The sequence below is a fragment of the Mauremys reevesii genome, linkage group 15, assembly GCF_016161935.1.
Source record: "Mauremys reevesii isolate NIE-2019 linkage group 15, ASM1616193v1, whole genome shotgun sequence".
Taxonomy (NCBI): domain Eukaryota; kingdom Metazoa; phylum Chordata; order Testudines; family Geoemydidae; genus Mauremys; species Mauremys reevesii.
In genome coordinates, this window is record NC_052637.1 from 11,451,303 (window position 1) to 11,475,975 (window position 24,673).

At 54.1% G+C, this 24,673-nt stretch overlaps 1 protein-coding gene across 1 annotated transcript; it reads left to right on the forward strand.

Annotated features, from left to right (window-relative positions):
* The first annotated feature begins 326 nt into the window (after positions 1-326).
* On the forward strand, positions 327-24,673 carry LOC120383801 (E3 ubiquitin-protein ligase TRIM39-like). The gene is made up of 6 exons (XM_039502061.1): positions 327-793; positions 11,446-11,541; positions 13,949-14,179; positions 14,702-14,724; positions 14,824-14,927; positions 22,528-24,673. Exons 1-6 carry the CDS (start codon positions 377-379, stop codon positions 23,085-23,087), a joined length of 1,431 nt encoding a protein of 476 aa, XP_039357995.1. The 5' UTR covers positions 327-376; the 3' UTR covers positions 23,088-24,673.

The window sequence follows — 24,673 nt, forward strand, 5'->3', positions numbered from 1 at the left end:
AAATCTTACAAATAAATATTAATCTTATCTGTCAAAATTACATATGAAATCAAATGAATTCTGCCAAGCCTAAATATCATTGCTTAGACACACAGTTCTGTCAGCTCAGCAGGACAAGGGGAAGCTGATGTCCATGTGAAGCCCCAGTGACCCCTCCACACCAGCAGAGGGGGCTGATTGCAGGATCAGAGCCTTGTTGGAACATTTCCCACCAAAGCCTCCCGGGCTGGAACGTTACCAGTGATCTGGCTCCAGCTCAGCGAACAGCCTGAGTCAGCTCCAGGAAGGGAAACACCCAATTGCTGCTGCTGCAGGCGGGCATATTTCTCAGCTCAGGAAAATGAAACTAACCCTGTGACACTGTCCGGAGGGAGCCATGGCCACAGACACCCCCGTGGAAAGTCTCCAGGAGGAAGCTACATGCCCCATATGTCTGGAGTATTTTAAGGACCCGGTGATTATAGACTGTGGGCACAATTTCTGCCGAGCCTGCATCGCCCAGTGCTGGGAGAGACCAGATACAGACAGCTCCTGCCCTCAGTGCAGAGAAACTGTGCAACAGGGAACCCTCAGGCCGAACAGGAAGCTGGCAAATGTTGTAGAAATAGCCAAACTGCTGAGTTTACAAGCAGCAAAGGGAGCAGGAGAGGAGAGGGTGTGTGGGGAACACCAGGAGATTCTGAAACTGTTCTGTGAAGAGGATCAAACTTCTGTCTGTGTGGTTTGCCATCTGTCCCGGGCTCACAGAGATCACAGGGTGGTTCCCATAAAGGAGGCTGCCCAGGAGTACAAGGTAGGGAATTGTTGTCAAGTTTAATGGGTAATAACTTTGGATTTTAATTACAGGCTGATTTCACTGAAAGTTGCCTGTCATGGGTGTGATGCATCTTTCATCTCTGTAAAGCCTTCATTGTACGAGACATGCTGTAACAAAATGAATGATCTGGCCAGTGTGGTGACAGAATCTCTGAGATTCTGAATGTTTTTCAAACCCAGCTTCCACTGCTGAAATAAGGGGACTTTTTACACCGCGGTCGGTGGTAACAATCAGTGAGGTTTAAACCACAAGAGCTGCAGGCCAGTCTTTGTGAGTGTCTTACTTTGAGACGGGAGAACGGATCATTTAAATATCAACACTGTTAATTATTTTGTTCCCCTGTGAGAGCAGAGGGGGAGAATTACAGCTCGGCACCATTTACTGCCAGTGCCGCCTCCTTCCGGTGCCACAAGCGGGTGATGCCACCTCTTATTTCCCCCCAGTAAAGAAGGACCAGGCCCAGAGAGCCCACCAGAGCCCAGGGGTACAGTCTAGACCCATGGGGGGAGTCAGGTGTAACGATAGAAACAGCTCCTGCTCCCGATTCCCTACTTTGGCTGAACTGAGCATGCGCGGCCGAACTGAGCATGCCCAGTAACCTGCGCTGTCGCCACTGCCCTCTCTCTGCCCTCACTTTTACTCACGATTTGCTGCCTGCTCTTTGGGGGCGTTTAAAATGCTCAAGGGGGCAAATCGCAGCCGGGGGGGCTGCCAGGGTCTGAGCGGGGGACAGAAATTTACGGGCCGGGGGGGTCAAGCTGCTGTAGGCAGCGGCAGGAGAGAGGCTGAAGGGGAAAAATCGGGGGTGGGGGTGGGAGCCGCGGTTAAGCCGGGGGACTCTGCGAGACCCTGTGCGGGGACAAAACCCCCGGTTAGGGAGGGGGTGGGGGGGACAGTGGCCCCTCGGGATGAGCCCCCTGCTGGGCTCGCAGATCTGGGGGTGTCGGGGTTGTGGGGGGGGCACAGGCTGTTTTCGTTCTGCCGCGTGTCAGCCCCGGAGCAGGGGGCGGGTTCCTGGGGCTGGGTCTTAAAGGCACAGGCAGCCCGATTCCTAGACTGTCAAAGCGTAGACAGCGCAGCTCCTCTATCTTATATAAGTGCTGCGGGGCTGTTACTGCTCCAGCCAGGAGACTGAATGCGGGAAATATTGTACAGACGCCCCCTCCCTCCCTCCCTCACACTCTGCCTCTCACATTTTGACTGTGGAAAAGTGTCTTCTATCATTTTCTATGTCTATACGAAATCACTGCAGCTCCTTTCTCTTATACAATGTGCTGATTTGGTAACTCCCTCCCAGAGCCCACATGTCTGTACCCCCTCCTGTACCCGAATCCCCTGCCCCAGGTCAGAGCCTGCACCCATCACTCAAACTCTACATAACCTGCAACCCTCCTGCACCCCCAACTCCATCCCAGAGCCTGCACCCCAAAGAGGGCCGGATTAACCTTTTGTGGGCCCGATGCTAAACATATTTGTGGGCCCCCATTGGGGAAATGTGGACATGGGGCAGGGGGGCAGAGTCCTCAGAGCGAGGGGCTGGCCGGGGGCAACGGGAGATGGGTCATGGTACGGCAGGGACAGCCCACTCCACCCAGCCCAGTACAAGGGCACTGTTTACAAACCGGGAGCTGCCAGACGCACACTGTCCAGCCCAGCCCTGCACTGCCATTGTGCTTCTTCCCCTTGGGGGTGGGCCCATGCTGCACCATGCTACGCCCCTGCCCAGCACCCCTCCGACTCCCTACGCCCAGTGCCACACCACCCAGAGACCCCCACAAACCCCCTGCCCAGCACCCCTCTGACTCCCTATGCCCAATGCCACACCACCCAGAGACCCCCACAAACCCCCTGCCCAGTGCCCTCCCAGACCACTCCCCCACCCACTCAGAACCCCCCCACAGATCCCCTCACAGCCCAGTGCCCCTAGCTGAAGACCCCACAGCCCTCCCACAACTGCACAGTGCTCTGCACCTCCCACCCCAGAGCCCCCATAGATCCCCTCACTGCCCAGTGCCCCCACGACCACAACTGCACAGCACCGCATGTAGACCCCACACTTCCCAGCGCCCCAGACACACAGATCTCCCCCACTGCACAGCCCCCCAAAACACACAGATCTCCCCACCCCCCACTGCTCAGCACCCCCCAGACCCGCTAGAGACCTACTCTCCCACACCCTAACCCCCAGCCACAATAGCCGGCCCTGATGGGAGGTGACTGTGTCTGCCAGGCTGAGCTGGCAGGGCAACCAGAGCTGGTCCTGGGGCAGGATAACTCTGGCCCCTTGGGAGTGGTGCAATCAGCCAGGCTGGAGCACAGCCTACCCTGGCCAAGCTCCCTCGGGACCCAGCTGAGCCTCCCCCCACCCCTCCCCACTGTCCCCTGTGACTGGCTGAGACTGGCCCAGCCTCTGCACCAGTCCCAGGTGGCTCTTCCCCCGGGGAGGTAGGTGGGGCCCCACAGGGCTCAGGCAGTGGAGACAGCTCAGAGCTGGAGCAGTGCTGGAGCGGGGCAGATCCCTGAGACGTGACTCCTGAGATCCCACCCAGCCAACCCACACCCATTGGCCCTGTGGCCAGCAGCCCTGCTGAGCCCACATGGTGGCCCCCAGCTGCTGAGTGATGAGCCCTCTATTGCAGTGGCATAGCCAGGTTCTAACATCAGGGGAGCAAACACACAAAAAGAGGCACCACCCCCAACATATCAAATTACTAATTACATACTTTTAAATTTGTTATACATATTTCTTTTGTACTTAAAATAAAAACGCAAGAATGATCCAGCCACAGAAGGATTTGCACAGCCGGCATTTTGCAGGAGAACTTTAGATTATACTTAGATATACTTTTGATTCTAGAAAGTAAACGACAGAATACAGTAGCTTATAATTGTCACAGGTTTAAAAAAAATACTGGCCATTTTTTCCAGTTACTAATTTCATTTTAAAATCTATCAATGAAATGCACTTTATTTATAATAGATCATAATACTAAAGTCACAAAAAAGGCATAACGAATACAAGTTTTATGAGAATTGGTGAGCAAAGATCTCATAGCTCTTCAGGGTTGGACAAAGCAGTAATTTCCCTTAGCTTTATTCATGTTGTTTTTAAAAAACAGAAGGCATCTCTACGACACAGTTTGGCAGTCTAACATTTTTGAAACACTGAGTACTGAAAGTTAGACTATTTAACCAATTTAAGCTGTACACACACACACACACACACACACACACACACACACCTCTCTTCCTGCTTTCCTATCACCAGTTCTGTTACTACAGGAATGAAATCTAGACATCCTTTAAAAAGGACAGTTACCTGTTCTGTAACTGGTGTTCTTTGAGATGTGTTGCTCTGGTCTATGCCACAGTAGGTGTGCGTGCTCGCCACGTGCACTGGTGCCGGAAATTTTTGGAGCACTGCGGATGCTCCACCGGAGCCGCGGGACCAGCGGACCCTCCGCAGGCATGCCTGCGGGAGGTCCACCAGAGCCGCCTGCCGCCCTCCCGTGGGACGCCGCCCCAAGCACGCGCTTGGCGCGCTGGGGTCTGGAGCTGGCCCTGCCGGCATCATCCTGTGCTTGGGAGACAATCACATAGTGCGAGGAAAAAGTATGGACAGATGACTACGTTGCAGCCCTACATATGTCCTGGATAGGGATGTGGGTGACATAGGCAGCTGACAAGGCTTGCGCTCTCGTAGAATGCGTCTTCACTATAGGTGGTGGGGTAACCCCTGCCAAGTCGTAACATGTGCGTATGCACAAGGTGATCCAGCAGGAAATGCGCTGGATGGAAACTGGTTGCCCCCTAATCCGTTTGGCCGACGCAACAAATAGTTGCAAGGACTTCCTGAACAGCCTGGTTCGGTACAGGTAGAAGGCCAGCACTCTACGTACGTCTAGCGTGTGTAGGCAGCATTCCCTGTTGGAGGAATGGGGCTTAGGACAGAGTACCGGTCGGAAAATGTCCCGATCCATATGGAAGGCGGAGACCACCTTCGGGAGAAAAGCGGGGTGTGGGCGAAGCTGGACCTTATCTTTGTGGAAAATCATACACGGGGGTTCCAAGATCAAGGCCCTAAGCTCCAAGACCTGATGGGCTGAGGTGATAGCCACCAAGAATGCCACTTTCCAGGATAGGTGGGACCAGCAACACATGGCCAAGGGTTCAAAGGGAGGACCCGGGAGGCGGGATAACACTAGGTTCAGATCCCATTGTGGGACTGGGGCCCTCGCGTATGGGAATGCACAATCTAGGCCCTTTAAAAAACAGGAGGTCATCTGGTGGGAGAACACTGATTGACCTTGCACCGGAGGGTGGAAGGCCGAAATAGCCACTAAATGAACCCTGACGGAGGCAGGAGCTAGCCCTTGGGTTCTAAGGGACAGGAGGTAATCGAGAATAAGCTGTAGGGATGCGGATGATGGGGAGGTGCCCTGCTCCCCTGCCCACCTGGAGAACCTAGACCATTTAGCAAGGAACGTCCGCCGTGTGGATGGCTTTCTGCTCTCCAGCAGGATTCGTCGTACATCCTCCGAACACCTTCCCTCCTCCTGGTTTAACCACGGAAAAGCCACGCTGTCAGGTGGAGAGTGGCCAGGTTGGGATGGAGAAGGCATCCCCTGTCCTGGGAGAGGAGGTCTGGATGAAGTGGCAGCCTTCGTGGGGGGGCCGCTAAAAGCTGCAGAAGGGTCCCGTATCAATGTTGATGGGCCCAATCTGGGGCTATGAGGATAACCCTCGACCTGTCTGCCCTTACTTTCTGCAGAACCTCGCCTATCCGGGAGAAGGGTGGAAAGGCATAGAACAGTTGTCCTGACCACCGGAGGGGGAATGCGTCCGAGCTCACCTCCCTTTCTGCCCCTGCCCTGGAGCAGAACTGGGGGCAGCGCCTGTTCTGGGTGGTAGCGAAGAGGTCGACCTGGGGAGCTCCCCACTCTTGGAAGAACAGATGGGCGACCTCCCAGTGGAGTGACCACTCGTACTGGTGGGAAAACACCCTGCTGAGGTGATCGGCTTGCACATTGCGTGCGTCGGGTAGGTGGAAGGCCCATAGGGAGATATCGTGGGCTATACAAAACTCCCAGAGGTCCAGGGCTTCGTGGCACAGGGCCGAGGAGCGCATGTCCCACTGCCTGTTGATGTAATACATCGCGGACGTGTTGTCCGTGAGGACTCTGACCGCCTTCCCACGAAGGTGCAAACTGAACGCTATGCACACCAGGCTTACTGCCCTGAGCTCCCTGACATTTATGTGCAGAGACAATTCCAAGGTCTACCACCTGCCTTGGGTTTGAATGTCCCCTATATGGGCTCCCCAGCCTAGGTCCGAGGCATCCAACACCGTGTCTAGTGAAGGAGGGGTGTCCTGGAAGGGGATCCCGTTTAGCATATTGCTCGGGAGGGACCACCATTGCAGCACGGCCACCACGTTGGGTGGCATCGTGACTACCTTGTCCAGGCTGTCCCTGGACTGGGAATACTGGGAGGCCAACCAGAGTTGGAGGGGCCTCATTCTGAGTCTGGCATGTCGCACCACGGACGTGCATGCTGCCATGTGACCCAGGAGTTGAAGGCACACCCTTGCTGTCGTCACGGGGAAGATCGTGACTGAGGCTACGAGACTTTTGAGTGTCTCGAATCTGTCCCGTAGAAGAGAGGCTGTGGCCTCTACAGAGTCTAGCAGAGGCTCTATGAAGTGTATGCACTGGGCTGGTATCAACGTGGACTTGGCCTCGTTCACCACAAGGCCCAGACCCGCACACGTGGACAGCAGGGATTGCATCTGGGCCTGTACCTGGGACTGAGAGCTGCCCTTGAGGAGCCAATCAACCAGATAAGGGAAAATTTGCAGCTGTTCCTCCGGAGGTGGGCTGCCACCACTGCCATGCATTTGGTAAAAACCCTGGGGGCCGTGGAAAGGCCGAAGGGAAGGACTGCAAACTGGTAATGGTCCCACCCTACCAGGAAGCGGAGGAAGCGCCTGTGACCCTCAAAAATATGGATGTGGAAATACGCATCCTGGAGGTCCAGGGACGCAAACCAATCCTCCGGGTCTAAAGAGGGGATGATGGAGGTCAGGGATACCATGCGGAACTTGTAGCGGACCATAAACCTGTTGAGGTTCCGCAGGTCGAGGATGGGCCAGAGCCCGCCTTTTACCTTTGGGATCAGGAAGTATCGGGACTAAAATCCCTTGCCCTGAAATTCCACTAGTACCCTCTCCACCGCACCCAGGTTGAGAAGGTGTGCCACCTCTTGGTTTAGGAGGGCGGCATGTTCTTCTTTGAGTGCTTGCTCATATCGATTCCAATTAGGTGTGCGCACGCTGCATGCACGATTGTCGGAAGATTTTTATCCTAGCAACACTCGGTGAGTCGGCTGGGTCGCCCCCTGGAGTGGCGCCGCTATGGCACCGGATATATACCTCTGACGACCCAATGGCACCTCAGTTCCTTCTTACCACCCGTGACGATCATTGGAACAGTGGAGCGCGGCTTAGCTGATCTCCACGTCCCTGGCTTACTCGTAGTTCTTTATTGATAGTTGTGTATATAGTTCGAGTTTTTACAGTTGTAATTAGTTTTAGTCGTTTGTATATATAGTTAGTGTATATAGTTGCGGGGAAAGGAGTCGAGGAAAGCTGGCTGTATTTTAAAGAAACCTTATTGAGGTTGCAGGAACAAACCATCCCGATGTGTAGGAAGAAAAGTAAATATGGCAGGCAACCAGCTTGGCTTAACAGTGAAATCCTTGCTCGTCTTAAACACAAAAAAACAGCTTACAAGAAGTGGAAGATTGGACAAATAACCAGGGAGGAGTATAAAAGTATTGCTCAGGCATGCAGGTGTGAAATTAGGAAGGCCAAATCACACTTGGAGTTGCAGCTAGCCGGAGATGTTAGGAGTAACAAGAAGGGTTTCTTCAGGTATGTTAGCAACAGGAAGAAAGTCAAGGAAAGTGTGGGCCCCTTGCTGAATGAGGGAGGGAACCTAGTGACAGAGGATGTGGAGAAAGCTAGTGTACTCAGTGCTTTTTTTGCCTCTGTCTTCACAGACAAGGTCAGCTCCCAGACAGCTGCACTCTGCAGCACGGTATGGGGAGGAGGTGACCAGCTCTCTGTGGGGAAAGAAGTAGTTCGGGACTATTTAGGAAAGCTGGACAAGCACAAGTCCATGGGGCCGGATGCGCTGCATCCGAGGGTGCTAAAGGAGTTGGCTGATGAGATTGCAGAGCCATTGGCCATTATCTTTGAAAAATCATGGCGATCGGGGGAGGTCCCGGACGACTGGAAAAAAGCTAATGTAGTGCCCATCTTTAAAAAAGGGAAGAAGGAAGATCCAGGGAACTACAGGCCAGTCAGTCTCACCTCAGTCCCTTGAAAAATCATGGAACAGGTCCTCAAGGAATCAATCCTGAACCACTTAAAGGAGGGGAAAGTGATCAGGAACAGTCAGCATGGATTCACCAAGGGCAAGTCATGCCTGACTAACCTAATTGCCTTCTATGATGAGATAACCGGCTCTGTGGATGAGGGGAAAGCAGTGAATGTGCTATTTCTGGACTTTAGCAAAGCTTTTGATACAGTCTCCCACAGTATTCTTGCCAGCAAGTTAAAGAAGTATGGGCTGGATGAATGGACTGTAAGGTGGATAGAAAACTGGTTAGATGGTCGGGCTCAACGGGTAGTGATCAATGGTTCCATGTCTAGTTGGCAGCTGGTATCAAGTGGAGTGCCCCAAGGGTCGGTGCTGGGGCTGGTTTTATTCAAAATCTTCATTAACAATCTGGAGGATGGTGTGGACTGCACCCTTAGCAAGTTTGCAGATGACACTAAACTGGGAGGAGTGGTTGATACGCTGGAGGGTAGGGATAGGATACAGAGGGACCTAGAGAAATTAGAGGATTGGGCCAAAAGAAATATGATGAGGTTCAACAAGGACAAGTGCAGAGTCCTGCACTTAGGACGGAAGAATCCCATGCACTGTTACAGACTAGGGACCGAATGGCTGGGCAGCAGTTCTGCAGAAAAGGACCTAGGGGTTACGGTGGACGAAAAGCTGAATATGAGTCAACAGTATGCCCTTGTTGCCAAGAAAGCTAATGGCATTTTGGGTTGTATAAGTAGGGGCATTTCCAGCAGATCGAGGGATGTGATCATTCCCCTCTACTCAGCACTGGTGAGGCCTCATTTGGAGTACTGTGTCCAGTTTTGGGTCCCACACTACAAGAAGGATGTGGACAAATTGGAGAGAGTCCAGCGGAGGGCAACAAAAATGATTAGGGGGCTGGAGCACATGACTTATGAGGAGAGGCTGAGGGAACTGGGATTGTTTAGTCTGCAGAAGAGAAGAATGAGGGGGGATTTGATAGCTGCTTTCAACTACCTGAAAGGGGGTTCCAAAGAGGATGGATCTAGACTGTTCTCAGTGGTAGAAGATGACAGAACAAGGAGTAATGGTCTCAAGTTGCACAGGGGGAGGTTTAGGTTGGACATTAGGAAAAACTTTTTCACTAGTAGGGTGGTGAAGAACTGGAATGGGTTACCTAGGGAGGTGGTGGAATCTCCTTCCTTAGAGGTTTTTAAGGTCAGGCTTGACAAAGCCCTGGCTGGGATGATTTAGTTGGGTTTGGTCCTGCTTTGAGCAGGGGGTTGGACTAGATGACCTCCTGAGGTCCCTTCCAACCCTGAGATTCTATGATTAGCCCCTTCCCTCCACCCCGGTACCGGGGCCCATGCCCAGGTCACCGGGATTCAAACCGTGCTCGATGTGCCAAAAGCCGATGCCAATGGGGGATCCCCACAACTCCTGCCTTAAGTGTCTCGGGGAATCCCACCTTCCCGACAAGTGCCGCATTTGTAAGGCATTCAAGCCAAGGATGAAGAAGGAGCGGGACTTTCCTCTCAAGCAGCTCCTGATGGAGGCAGCTCTTAGTCCAGCACCCTTGGCACCGAGCGCTGAACAAACCCTGGACCAGTGACACATGCATAACCATCACCGGACCAGTGATACATGCATAACCATCACCGGGCCAGTGACAGGTGCATAGGCTGCCAAGTCATTGGAAATAAGTAAGGAGGAAGCCAGTGGAACAAACGAATGGGGCCACCTTGGGGTCGGGTGTGCTCTGTACCCCCAAACCTTACCTCCCTTTTCACATATTCACACACAAACAAGTGAAAGAGCATGCCTCAATCATCCAAAAGATCAGGATTCGGCAACCTTTCAGAAGTGCTGTGCCAAGTTTTCATTTAGTCTCTCTGATTTAAGGTTTCGCATGCCAGTAATACATTTTAATATTTTTAGAAGGTCTCTTTCTATAAGTCTATAATATATAACTAAACTATTGTTGTATATAAAGTAAATAAGGTTTTTAAAATGCTTAAGAAGCTTCATTTAAAATGCAGAACCCCCCAGACCCCTGCAATAGGTCAATTTGGCACATTAGCAAGGAGGAAGCAGAATGTGAGTGTTTTCGACCACAAACCCTGTCCCTCCTGATTTGCAACCCCATGGACCAGGCGGCCGCAAGTCCTGAGCAGTAGCCCAGATGGTTACATTGCGTGGCAGAAACTTCACTTTGTTGCCAAACGGGAGGGTTGCACAATGTGTCCTCACACCTGTCCCAGGAGCCCCTTGGAGCCAATCAGCTTATTTTGTGGGTGGAGCTTCAAATAATCCAGCCACCTTTGTTCCCACCCCCCTTCTGATCCCGGCTCATCAATTAAGCTGTTTTGCTGGATGCAAAGGCTGCTTTTCGCCTCCTGTCTCTCACTAGCCCCTGCTGGCTCCCTCCCTCACTGCTTCCCTGCAGCAGCAGCGCAGGGGTGTCACCGAACAGCTCCCCGGGAGCTCTTAGCAGCAGCTGCAGCAGCAGCCTGGGCCCTTGGGCAGAGAGCGGGAGAGAACTCGAGGGCTCAGAGAAAAGAGAAAAAGTGAAACGGGGAGATCTCAGGAGACGGCTCTGGGGGGCTGCCATGGGTGTTGCACAGAGTGGGGCTCACAGGGCAGGAGCACGTTGCTGTGTGAATGAATCACACGCTGTCAAAGGGGAAGAGAGCCCTGGGGTATTACAGCTCTGGAGCAGTTATAATTATGGGTGGCACATTCCCCCAGACCGAGTGTTCCCTGTTCCTCACTGACCTCCAGCCACATCACAGCTTCACCCCGTACAGTTAATGGGACTGCGCTGGCTCAGGTGCTTGGCCGCTGCCTGGGGGAGGCCACATGGGAGCCTGGACAGACGAGAGCACAGTGGGGTCTTGTTTCTGGCCTGGGTCTGGGTACAGTGCAGCGAGGTGCTGCCCCAACCTCTTCACTGGCACCGGCGGGAGGGATCGTTCAGAACCTTCCCAGCGGTTTCCCCTCTGGCCTGTGCTCAGTGATGTGAAGCTTTAGCTCAGACACGGGCTCTGAGAAGTCCTGAGTGTCTGCAGGGAGCAGAGCCCCTGCTCTGAGACTGGCGTCTCTGCTCCCATGAGGCCTTTGGGGCCGGCAGAGCCCAGTCTGCTGCCTCCTTCCAGGGTATTCACTGCTCGTGTATGAAATGCCAATATGGACAGTACTGTCCACCCATCGGACAGGCAGACTAATGGCTGTTTATCGTACGCGATGTCCCTGCAGGAGAAACTCCAGGGAGCCCTGGGCCCTCTGAGGAAGGAGCTGGAAGAGGCCCTGGCTCTGATGTCTGCAGAGGAGGAGGAGATCACAGAGTGGCAGGTGGGTGTCCAGGTTTATTCCTCCCTGAGCCCTTCCCCCTGCAGCGTTCTCAGGAATGACGGGGCTGTAAAGCTCCAGGATGAGGTCATGACCCTGCTCTGGTTGTTTGCTCCGTTGCACAGGCTTGGTGCCAGCCAGGGGCAGCGCATGCCTCCAGCATTTGGGGAGGCCGGGTGTGAGTGCTGGATCCTCCCCTTTGCCCGGATCATTGCCCTGCCCACTGCTCCACCCCCATTTGTCCTCCTCTCCCCGAGGCCCCGCCCATGCCCAGCTCCCACTCAGCCCCCTCCCCAGAAGCTCCCCGCTCACCGTTCAGTGTTGCAGCTCGCTCCTCTGCCCCACTCCACACCCTCCCCCAAGGCCCCCTCACCTGCTGTTGCTCCTTTCTGCCCCCTCCTGCCTTAAGGGGGAGTGACGGGGGAGGGGCGGAGAGGAGCAATTGGCGGGCCCCCCACACAGCTGACAGGCAGCAAGCGGCGGGTGCTGCAGGATTCGGGGGAAGAGCGGGAGTGAGGGCTCCGGGCGGAGCGCAGGCAGCACTCCAAAGGTGGCAGGTCTGCAGCCTGCCCCCAAAGGGAGGGACGCTGCATCTTGTTTGGGGAAGCCCAACCTCCCCTGGCCTATGGTACCTCCCATCCAGGGTGCTGGCAGCACCAGGCTGTGTCTCTGGTGGGGATCTCAGCGCAGCAGCTCCTGTAGGTGGAGGAGGGGCAGTTCCTGGCCCTTGTACAGTGGTGCAGACCCACCCCTGAGATCTTTGATGGGGGCAAATTCTCAATATTGGGTGCAGTGTTTTCACTATTACGTGGCTCCTGTTTCCCTCCTGCAGATGGAGATGGTGTGTCGGCTGCTACAGCCATCGGTTTTCATTGGCCTCCGTGACAAAGCTTTGCAGCTTCTCTGCAGCCTGGAGGAAACAGATTGTTCCTTCTCGCTCTGCACCCACCATCCCTGCAGTGAATCTGCCCAGTGCCTGGGCCAGACACTGGAGCTGGGAGGATGATTTGCCCCCCATGGATGAGGTTCAGAGTCACTGAGCTGGCTGGGCTGGGGCCATGCTAGGAGCTGAGCTCTTCTGAACATCAAACCCAGTTGTGGGTGTGGAGCTCTGTGGAAAATCTGCCCCCCAGGGTGCATCTACAGGGCCCCAACAGCCAGCTGCAGGCTAGACACTGAGTAACACCCAGGGGTCTGGGTGGGTGTGTACAGCCTGTGCTGCTGCTGCGGCTTCATAGCTACGAGTACCCGAGCTAGCCACATCAAAGCTAGCCCGGGTGTGTCTACACATGGTGCTGTCACACCTTCATTGCAGTGGGGACACCCCCTGAGTGAGCAGAGCCAGGGGCAGGTCAGTGTCAAGCCAGGCAGCGCTCGGCCACTTCACAGCCTCTGTTGCCATCACATGGCCACTTCATCCCAGTCACCTGCTACTGTCACTGTGACTTTACCTGTGCTTGTGTGTGGCCAGGTGATGAACCCATGGGAAAAAAAGGCTGTTCAGATTCACCGGCCTTTTACAGTGAAATCTCTATTCAGATAAAAATGGCCATTTACAAGAGCTGAAATGCTCAGAGCTGGGTACCTCTGGTTCTGCATCTGAAGCCGTATTTAGAGCCCGGCGGAAGTGGGCTGATTTCCAGAGGACAGAACCGCAGCAGCTCCCACTGCCCACACCGGAAGCAGCTGGTGCTCAGTTCCTCAGACAATAGGGATTTAGGTGCATAACAATTAACAGCCAGGTTTGAATGTGTCTGGAAAAGTGCCCAGAGAGCAGGTAGGGACAGAGCTGGCATCAGCCAACCCGCTGCTCTGTGAGCCTAGAGGGCTCCCTAAAGGCTGCGATCCCAGGGCACTGGGCACATGGGCATGGGGCACTCGGCCAGGCTGGGTGAGGCCAAAGCCAGCCCTGACAATGGCCTGGGTTCCCAACACCCATGTGAGCCCCAGGATGGCACCCAAAGGACTATTAGCACCAGCCCTCTGTCCTGAACTTTGCAGCCCTGGGAGCAGGTTATCAAAGGAGCATCGCCCATATCCCGCTGTGATGGCTCCCCTGGGTGTCTGAGTGCCCAGCACTGGGCACCCAAATTCCCCATGGACACCCTGTGTGGCCCCCTGTAAATCTCTCCCGCTCCCACGATTTCTCCCCACTCCACTGTGTCCGTCCCATGCCACCTGCAATAACATATGGCGTCTTTACAAAGCACCCTAGACAACCCTGCTATGGAACTGACCATGTTAACTCTGAACTAAAACAAACCCATTATGGTATGTTTCTCAAAGAAGTAAATCTCCTTACAAACCTGATACTGATCTAATCCCATGTTTCATGGACAGAGGCCCAGTCTGTGTAACTCAACATCTGGCTCATGTTTTCTCTGTGCCTTTCCTATTCTTCTATCTCAAGGGGAAAGTGAAGAATAAGAAAGAGATGATTACAGGTGAATTTAACAAACTGCACACACTGCTGAGAGAGGAGGAGCAGCTGCTTCTGCAGACCCTGGAGGAGGAGAAGAGGGAGACTCTGCAGAGACTAAGGGAAAATATAACCAAACTCTCCCAGCAAAGCTCCTTTCTGCAGCAGTTGATAACGGAGATTGAGGAGAAGTGTCAGCTACCAGTTGTAGAGCTGCTAAAGGTGAGACGGCATCAAAATTCTCCACCCATCCAGAATTAGAACTCAGATCCCTGGGTCTGGATTCCAACAATTAGAGTAAATGTGTTCTGTGGTTTACTGACAAACAGAACATGAAGCTAAAAGCTCCATTAGTTCCAAAATATCGCAGTTCATGTTAGAGGGGAATTCTCCTCATGGAGACCCAGTGAGGCCATGGGAGATTAAATGGATGATACAAGAATGATACTGAGCTGAACCCATCCCTGCTCTGACTCCAGAACACTGGACCCAACACAGTCGATAAACACAGATACTGATGGGTTGGATCCCTAGAAGGGAGAATCCTTTAGCTAAATTCCTGTCTCTCCTACATAAATGAAAGAAGTGTTAATGCAAAATAGTGTACGAGATTTTACCACAAAACAGTGACGCCTGGGAGGGTTGATCTATTTTCTAGATGAAAGTTTGATGCCCAGAGTGAGACTCCCTCAGTTTTATGCACGTTGTGTTAATACAGAACATTGATTTTCTTTTTCCTTTCAGGATGTGAAAAGCACATTGAACAGGTGTGTTTCCTATGTTCATTGCTCTTATATTCTTGGTGCTGGTTCTGGGATGATGTGTGTACAGAGCAGCTGAGTGATGATGGGACGTTCTCTTCACAGGAGTGAGAATGTGAAACTCCAGGAACCAGAAGCTGTTTCTACTGACCTGAAGAACGTGTATAAAATTTCTCTTGACATGAGGGAAGCACTGCAGAGATTTGGAGGTGAGTGGATTCTACTGGGACATTCAGCTGTATTGTGCTGGGGATCTGGACAGAGCCTAGGACCCCAGGACACGCTTGCACCCAGTTGACAGGCTTGGAGCTGTGATATCTGGAGGCTGATGTGCTGAGTGCTGGGCAGTTTGCCTGCTACTTACAGCCACCTGCTGGTACTTGCCCAGGTATCTGACCAGGCCCCATCACTCTGACATCCTGACTCCTCCATGGCTGAGTTACTGGGTGTCACTGAGCCAGGTGCTGTGAGGCCTGGACTGGGCCCATTGTGCTGGGAACTGCACAGACAGGTAATGGATGACGTGTCTGTGCCTCTCTCCTGGGACACGTGGGGGCTGCATTGTGTGGGCACCACTCAGCACTGCCCCAGTCCCCATTAGCCAAGGCTGGCCCAGCTTTCTGAGCTGCAGGAGGGGCTGGTCTGGCTGCTGCAGTCTAACCTGGGCCGTGTATTGCTGGGTAACAAGCTGAATTCTACGGGCCTCTCGTCTGCTGAGCGTGAGCTGCCCCCATCCAAACCCCTCCCACAACCCCAGCACGGAGACCGGGGGCAAAGGCAGAGACCTGACAGCGAGGCGGGACAGAGAAGAAACTAAGGCAGAGGAGAGGGGGACTGGGAAGGTTCAGTGAGCTCGGTCTGTGATTGTTGAACTTGGTCTTTCATCCTCCCCTGCCGCTCCTCTCTTCCCACCTACCTCCAGCAGGGGCAGTTGAAGGGACCAATCTGGATGTGTCTGTCCCGGCTGATGGAGGCTGCGCAGTTGGTGCCGGCTACAGGGCCAGGATCTCAGGGCTCCGGGGAGCAGAAACCCCAGGCTGTGGGGGAAGCAGCTTCCTGTCTGTGCCTGGCTGGAGCCAGCACATCCCTGCTCCCCTCCCCACTCGCTGCTCCCAGCCCAGCACAGTCTGTGCCCACTGGGCCCTGAACACGGCTGGGCTCTGGGCCATTCCACACCCCTGGCGCCTGAGCCTGTCGGGATCCTGAGCCAGTCACCTCAGTGCCCCGTTTTAGGGGATCACCAGCCTCTGTGGAGCCTCCTGTCAGCCCCCCAGAAGCCCCTTTCTGGGCAGGGTCCCAGGCCCTGAGTCACTCCCTGGCTGCTCCAGGCTGGCCAGGCCCAGGGTCTCCAGCAGGGCCGTTGGTGCTGGCACCGCGCTCGCTGCCAGAGCTCCCAGCCACTGACCCAGCCTGGCCTGTTGTCCCAGCGCTGACCCCTCCCCTGCGGGTGGGGACGCTGCTGCTCTCAATGTCTGAGCCCCTCTCTCTGCCGCTGCCTTTGCTGCTGCGCTCGCAGGCTCAGCCCGTGCCAGGGCCAATGCAGCGCTGCTGGGGCTGCTCCTTCCCTTGGCACCTGGGTTCTCTGTGTCTGGGGCAAATGGCGGGTGAGTGAGCAGGGAGCTGCTAAGAGAAACACACACCGTGTGCCACCACGCTGGGAGTAACCCTTTCCTTCCACCCACCCCAGCAGTCCCCTGGGGTGCACTTGTCAATAAAGGGCTTTTGATCGGACCTTGCTGGTGTTGCCTGTCTCTCTGTGATCAGACAACGAATTTCGCTGTCGGGGTTAAAGTCCCCAACATCTTTTTTTTTTTTTTTTTCCCCCGATCAAAAGCCCTTTATTGACAAGTGCACGCATCAACAAAGGGCAGCTCGTCTCCAGTGAGAACCAGCCAGCACTTTACAGCTTAGTATTAGCCTATATAGACAGTTTTATTACGTCATACATCACTCACTTGAGCAAAACCCACCCCCCTTTGTTTAACAACTTAAAACTAGACACTTTTAATATACACACATGCCTAGACTTTATGTCTACAACTTTAGATTATTAATTATATCTTAACAACACCCAAAAGTTAGAAATATAGGGGAGTTTTAAACCTATAACTCAACCAGAGAGTTAGAATTTGAACCGTGGGATGTTAGAGTTTCTTATCAGTTCTTCAAACACTGTCCTTAGCACAGCTAATGGTGTGCCAGGAATGCAATCCCTGGCTTATCTCAGGCTTATCTCACGTTTTCCAGGGCTCTGTAAAACAATGCTGCTTCTCAGTACTTTTCCACTGTGGGATTACCCAGAAACCTCTGTTAGCCTGACTTCAGTCAGGTTGGCATAACTGTTTTGCCTGCTATATTTTCATTCAGGCCTAACATCTGCATCCACTTTCTCCAGCCGGGGGCAGCTCTCCAGGGTTCTGTCCTGCTACAGCAGCTGCTGTCATTGTCATCTCTGGCAGCTCCTCCCACTTAGGGGAGCTCCTCTGTCTAGGACAGTGGTCCCCAAACATTTTTGATCAAGCCCTTCCTTACCTGGTTTGTGCCCCCACCCTGGGAGCTGCTGTCAGGAGCTGGTCCAGGAACGGGGCTCCAGTTGGGGCCAGAAGCTGTGGGCCGTGGCTGGAAGTGGACCCGCAGTTGGGGCCAGGAGCTGGGGGCTTCAGCCAGGGGCGGAACCATGTTTGGGGCTGGGGCTGAAGCTGGGTTCTCAGCCTGGAGCAGGGCTGGGAGTGGGTGGCTGAAGTCGGGGACGGAGATGCAGCTGGGGCTTAGGGTGGGGCTGGAGTGGAGCTGGGGACAGAGCAGGGCTGGGTAACAGTCCCTTCCTGCCACCCATGAGGGCTGGTCCAGGCCCTGCCCTGCCCCCCAAATGTTCCTCCACATCCTCTAGTGGCTCACGACCCACAGTTTGGGGAGCAGTGCTCTAGGAGCCCCTTCCAGGCTCCTTACTCTGGTGAGCTCTCCTGGGAGCTCCTCTCCTCAGCAGCTTCCTGTCCCTAGGATCCCTTCAGCTGAGCCCTGGTTACCCTTTATCAGCCTCATTAGCTGTTTCGCTGCCGACTAGTCACCTAGGGATTTAATTACTTCCAGGTTGGTCTGAGTTGTCTCATTCTCCCTTACAGGAGCCTGTCACAGGTAGTCTGGTCCCTGACTCCCATAAAAGAGCCAGCTCTCTTGATACATTTCCCCTCACCCCCAGAGCCAACCTGTATTCAAAGGGAGGCTTGACCATGGCTGACAATTGGTTATGTTCTGCTAGAAAAGTCTGAAACTCCAGGGAAGTAAATTGGTGGCCACTTCCAGGAGCTGCACGGAGCTAGGGCAGGCAGGGAGCCTGCCTTAGCCCCGGGCCCCCGCTGCGCCACTGACCAAACTTTTAATGTCCCAGTCGGTGGTGCCAACCGGAGCCGCCAGGGTCCCTTTTTGACCAGGCGTTCCAATAAAAAAACAGACGCCTGGCACCCTATGGACAGGTGCCAACCCTAGGTCCTGTCCACATGGCCCAGTAACACCCTGCTGAGCCAGGTACAAGCAGCCACATGCCAGCCCAGGCCCCTGGCAGGGATGCTGATCTGCCAGCTGCCATGCTCACTAACAGTGTTAACTCTGTCACGTGCCACTCACCAGGCTTAGAGCCCCCTGGGCCCAGCCCCAGAACAACTGTAACCTAGAACCAGAGCAATGCAGGGCTGGAAGGGACCTCGAGAGGTCACCTAGTCCAGCCCCCCATGCTAGGTCAGGGACTAGAATATCCCTGGCAGGGATTTGTCCAACCTGTCCTTACAAACCTCCAGTGATGGGGATCCCACAACCTCCCTTGGAGCCAGGTCCAGAGCTTCACTGCCCTGAGAATTAGAAAGTGTTTCCTCATCTCCAGCCTCAACCTCCCTTGCTGCAGATTGTGCCCATTGCTCCTTGGACAGGCCCTCGCCCTGCCGGCTGGGGCACTGGCTGTGTCACCAAGTGTGAGCATCGCTGTTATTGCACTGAATGGCTGGCGGCGCTGGGCTGGCTCAGGGGGGCAGTGAAGGCAGCTGGGGCCTTTCACTCCCCAGTCCCCGATCTCAGCCCAGACTCCGAGTCCAGTTCCCAGCGGACAGGAGCTCACATCGTAACTCACTTTAACGGCAGCCTCACCAGCCACCTCCACAGGGAGGCCAAGGCCTGAACGGGCCGCAGGGACGATTCCTCCCCAGGGAGAGGCTCCGGCAGATGTCAGGGCTGAGCCATGTCGGTAGGACAGTGGGGGGCTCACACAGCCTCTGTTTCTTATACCCTAAATACACAGAGCTCCAGCACCCGGGGTGTAAAACCCAATTCGTATCCCCAGCACTGAACTCACTGACACTGCCCCAAGGGTCCTCTCCTACTAGGATTGGGGAGTGAGTGAGGGGCACTGGAAGAGGGGCCCATGGCCCCATCACTTTTACCAATGGGAGGGCTATTCCCTCCCACTTTTTACCAGCTGTAAGGGTGAGCGACGATGGGGGAGGGGGCCGAGAGGAGAGACCGGGGGTCAGGGTGTTGGGGAAGAGGTGGTGTGAAGGCAGGGGCTCAGGCAGAAGGGGCAGTGTGAGAGCGAGGGTTCAGGGGTGCGGGGACAGGAGCTCAGGGAGAAGGGCTGGCACGAGTGGGTGACCCCTCTACTTTTAGGGAGCTTCCATCACTCCTGGGGAGAGCACCATCCCTGATCCTGATCTACGGGCACATCTGTGTGTTTGCTGGGTGCAAAGAGCTCTCTGTGTGGAGACACTTTCACGCTCACCCAGGAACCTGTGCTGGGAGGCCCCACTGCCCAGGAGGCTGAGGGCTCTCACTCCCCTGCCCTGGGGGTGAAGGGAGGGGCCCTGGGGCTGCTGTTCCCCATCCCAGGAAGGGGGTGAAGGGGATGTGCACACAGATAATGTCCCCTCTTGTACTGTGAGGGGAAGACCTGGCTCCACCCTGGGCTTCAGAGCCTGAGCTCCAGCCGGAACCTGAAAATCTATGCGGCTATTTTTAATTCCAAAGAGGGAGCCCCGTAAGCCTGAATCTGTCCACCCCGTTCCGAGACTCGCTGCTGCAGGCTGTGTAGAAGGACCCAAAGTGTCTCCAGAGTCTGGGTGTGAAAGTTCCCAGCGTGTCTGTCCCAGGGCTGGTTAATGGGAGCGAGGAGGGTGGCTGGTGCAGTCGTTAGATGGAGACACCTGAGCTCCTGGGGCTCTGAGATGGTCTCTGTGACCATTATCCGCTCTGGGAGATGCCCAGGTGCAGCTGCAGAGGGTCTGTGCCACTAGCATCGTCCATGGGACAAATGGCTCTGGGCAGAGAGTTCGGGCTGGAGCCGAGACTCCATTTTCAGCCTGATTTGTGGGAGTGAGATTAGGGGTCAGGGGGCATTTGTCTGCAAAGGGCAAATTAAAAAGCAGCTCTGGAGTGTTTCATAGCTGCTGTCCTGAGCCTGGCCTGCCTGTAACTGCGTTTCTGGGGGTGTTGACAGTCTCTCATTGCAAGTCACTGGGATTGGGGCTCCTAAGTTGCTCAGACAGGTTTGCAGTGGAGCTGGGTGAAATGTTTTGGACAAATAGTTTATTTGCTGCAAAATTATATTTTGGGTCAACAGAAACTATTTGTGAATCCATGTCGGGTTTGCTGACTAGTTTCAATTAACAGAAAAAGGTGCCACCGCTTCCCTTGTAGCCTTTAGCCCAGTGGCTGGGCCCTCAGCTGGGAGCCCCAGGTTCAATCCCCCCGTGTGATGCCATGAGGGCTTGAACCACTGGGCTCCAGGTGTCTGATGACGTCCCCCTGTGTCTAAACACTGCCATGGGCACTGGGCCAGAGCGTGGGGGTGAGAATGACTCTGCAGCCCAGTGGGTTGGGCCCCACCTGGGAGCCCAGAGTCCAGCTCCCCTGCTCCAGTGACCCTGTAATTATTGATCCATAACCCCAGTGAGGGGAGGGGTTACGGCCCCTGGCACAGCAGTGTCTCAGCCATGTCTGCCGGAGTTTCCTTGCACTGATGTAGCTGCACCGGTGCAAACCCCTAGTGCAGATGCGCTGTGCAGGTGTGAACTGGGACTGGTCCCCGGTGCAGCTTCTCCCAGATGCAGGGGGCAGTAAGTGGTGAAATGCCCCCTCCCCACTGTCCTGGCCTCATTAACAACAGCCCTTAGTACGCATTTATACCCCTCCCCCAGAATCTTCCACTGTACTGCCCCCCAAGTGAGCCCAATCCAGACAACTGCCCCGGTGGGGGTGGGGCTGGGCCAGGCGAGGGGAGGGGTTGGCTGTGGGGTTTCCCTGGCTGGAAGGTGGGGCCTGTGAGGCCTGGCAGCATGGAGAGTCCCAGCTGCTTCCTCTGGAGCAGGGCTGCACCCCCAGTGTGTGTGGGGACAGCACCGACCTGCTCTGAGCGAGAAACCAACCACACATGGCCCCAAAGCAACAGAGATTCCCTGGAGCCTGCCTCTCCCTCACCCCTCTCTGGCTCCTGCCCCTCCCTTACCCTTCCCCCACCCCTGTGAGGGACCCTGGACCCTGCATCTATTCTGATCCCTCACCCACATCCCTCCCTTTCTTCTCACTCCCTTTCTGCTCCCCTGGGCCCCTGCCCCTCTACTCCCACTTTGCTGCCCTGGCACATGCCGCTGCCCTCCACCCATCTCTGCCCCACTGGAAGAGCCCCTCCCTTCTTCTCCTGCCATCCTGGCATCTGCCCCTGTCCCCTAAACATCCTCTGCACCCTGGAGCCCTCCCATCACTTCACACCCCCGCTATGTCCTGGCATCCACCTCTCCCCTTTCCCTCCTCTGTGCCATGTCTCCCACCCCTCCGCTCACCCTCCTCTGCTGTCCTGACTTTCACCCTTCTTACTTCCCTCAGCCCTCCTGACACCTGCCCCTCTCCCCACCCTCTCTGACCCCTGGCACCCGCCCCTTCCCTCGTCCCCCTGTGCCCACCCCTCCTCTAACCCCACTCTGACCCCCTGGCACCTGCCTCTCCCCAATCCCCTCTCCTAACACCTCCCTCTACCCACCTGCCCTGCCTCTCCCCCCTCTCTGCCCCCTGGTGCTTGTTCCTCCCCTCCTCTGCCCTCTCTGTGCCTGCCCTTCTGCTCAACCCCCTCAATCCCCTGGCACCTGCCCTTCCCCCCCACCCTTCTGCTGCCTGCCCCTTCCCTCCTCCTGCCCCCCAACACCTGACCCTCCTCTTGCCCCCTTCCTTCCTGATGCCCATCCCCTCACCACCCTCTGCCCCACTGATCCTGCTCTCCTCTCACCCCTCTGCCACTGTCACCCATGCCACCTTCTCCTTATTTCTCACCCCTGCCCTCCCCTCCCCTCTGAGCTCCCCATTCCCTCACACCCCTCTGCTACCTGCCCCTTCCCTTGCTTCCCTGTATCCCCTGGGGTCCATCCCCTTCTTCTTCCATGGAGCCCACCCCTCCCCTCTCCCCCTGCAGCCCCTTGGAACCTGCCCTTCCCTTCACACCCCTCTGCCCCCTGGTGCCTGCCCCATCCCTTATCACCCCATAGCCCTTGTGTCTGCCCCACCCCTATGTCCCTCCCTCCCCTCTGCTCCTGTCACCTCCCCTCCCTTTCCTCTCCCAGCATCAGCCTGTCCCCTCCTCCCCACCTCCCCTGACACCTTCCCACCCCTCCCCCTGCCCTTCCCCCTCATTGTCTCCTCACAGGCAGAGGGGCCCTGACTCCCCTCAGGCAACACCCACCCCCTCGCCCAGTGATTAACAGGGACACAGGTTAATTTCCCTTTGATCCCACTGACCAGCCCCTGCCCCCAGCCCTGACTCTGTGACTCTCTCCCCAGTGGACATGACTCTGGATCCAGACACGGCAAATCCCAACCTCGTCCTGTCTGAGGATCGGAAACGTGTGAGATATGGAGACACTTGCCAGGATCTTCCCGACAACCCTAAGAGATTTAATAGATATCTCATTGTCCTGGGCGCTGAGGGGTTCGCGGGCGGGAGGGGTTACTGGGAGGTGGAGGTGGGAGACAAGACGAGATGGGATCTGGGGGTTTGTAGAGAATCTGTGAGCAGGAAGGGGCAAGTTACAGCCACACCTGAGGATGGATTCTGGGTCGTGGGGCTGAGGGATGGGGAATACGAGGCCCTCACCTTCCCCCCGACCCCCCTCCCCATGAGCGTCAGGCCCAGGCGGGTGGGGATTTTCCTGGACTATGAGGCGGGCGAGGTCTCGTTTTACAATGTGACTGACAGGTCCCATCTCCTCACTTTCACTGACACCTTCTCCGGGACACTCCGCCCTTATTTCTGTCCTGGTCTCAACGCTGGGGGTAAAAACGCGGCTCCCCTGATCATCTGCCCGGTCCCAGCTCAGGCCGGAGGGAATCTCGGTCCTTGACAGTGACCCCGCGGCACAGACTGGCCCCTCCCAGCCCTGCTGCTCTTCCCGCCCCCAGTGATGGGGGCCAGTTACTGCAGCAACTGGACTTTCTGTGCTGACCGGACGCTGCCAGTTTCCCTTTTCAACTGGAGTAAAAAACCAGACACCTGGCAACCCCCAGCCCTCACTTTCCCCGTCCCCTGCCCCAGGGGTAGCAGATGGGGGTGGATGGGGGATATTTACCCCTGTCAGAATTTTCTACCCCTGTGAAATGTCAATGTAAAATATGAAAGAAAAAAAGATTATTTTAATTTAGAAAATATTATTGTAAAAAGGTGTAAATACAAGAATATTTTAATTTACATTTAAACAGTACTTCAAAAACAAGCATTTAAATATATTTTTAGAACTGGAATTATTTATATTTATTTTTTGATTCTTCCCTCAAATCTATATTGAAGTTTAACTTCTCTAAATAACGTCATTTGTATTTCAGCTGGGGAATACAAGAAATGCAAAATATTTATCTTAAGAAAATAAAGTATTAAATTCTCAGAGTGGGTTGTTCAGTTACAATGTACATGTGTTATAAACATCACAACTACACACATGTGCAGCTGCTCTTTCTGTTTCCCCCCCCCCACCCCCTTTGTTGTCTTGACTGGTTCTCTCTGGCGGGCAGGGCACATACACCCACCTCCTGCACTTCGTCTTTGAAAATTAATAGGTTAAAAATGATAGAATTAATTAAGCAATATATTTAACTTAACTCACACAAGATTATATAATAGTCTTTGAACTTCTGTCAGCATTAATTCATGTGATTTTTAACTTTCTAGCTACATATAATTGGTAATCAAGATGTGACCCTTCCTTTCTTTTTCTCACAGTTAAGAAAACACAGTCCCTGACATCAAATGCTCTCTTCCTATAGATAGAAATCTCTTCTACAATCTCAATTTTTTAGTTTATTTTTCTTTAGACATATTATTTGAAGGCAATGGACTGAGTGGCAGTGTCCACTGTTGATTTCGGTGTATTGCCAGGCTCTTCATGTTCTTGGTTATAAGGACACAACAAATGTAGTTTGATAAAGAAATAGAGAAGGGGTTGTATTCCTTTACTGAATCATCACAAATTAACTTAATTGTATTAACTGGCACTTAGTGACACATAACATGAAATTTGGTGAAGCTTTCTTGGGAAACCTTTCTTCTCGGCCATAAATCAGTCAAAAAGGTGTTATTTTTGTTGTCATGTAAGGTTTAGAGTTCAAAAAAAATAAAGTTACTCCAGGAAATTCATCTCAATTCTTCTGGGTTCTCTGTCTACCACCTTCTGGAATGCTCTGTAAAAATAGTGACAGATTGGTCTAATTCCTTGAAATTAGCGATTGAACCTAGTTTCTTGAAGAGCTACTGAGCAGAGTCTGAGGGGAGGCACATTGATTGGCATTGCTAAGACTAATTTTTGTTTTCAACATGATGCGTTATGAACATTTTCAAGATAATAATTCAGTTTTGAAGATTTATTCATAATATGCCATTCATGGCACTGTGCCCTAACCTTATCTTGATTATTTGAAAATAAATACCCTAAAATTA

Coding starts and splice junctions, on each gene's coding strand:
- LOC120383801 (XM_039502061.1), top strand. CDS start 377: ATGGCCACAGACACCCCCGTGGAAAGTCTCCAGGAGGAAGCTACATGC. Junction 794..11,445: donor AGGCTGCCCAGGAGTACAAG/GTAGGGAATTGT, acceptor ATGTCCCTGCAG/GAGAAACTCCAGGGAGCCCT. Junction 14,928..22,527: donor AGCACTGCAGAGATTTGGAG/GTGAGTGGATTC, acceptor CTCTCTCCCCAG/TGGACATGACTCTGGATCCA.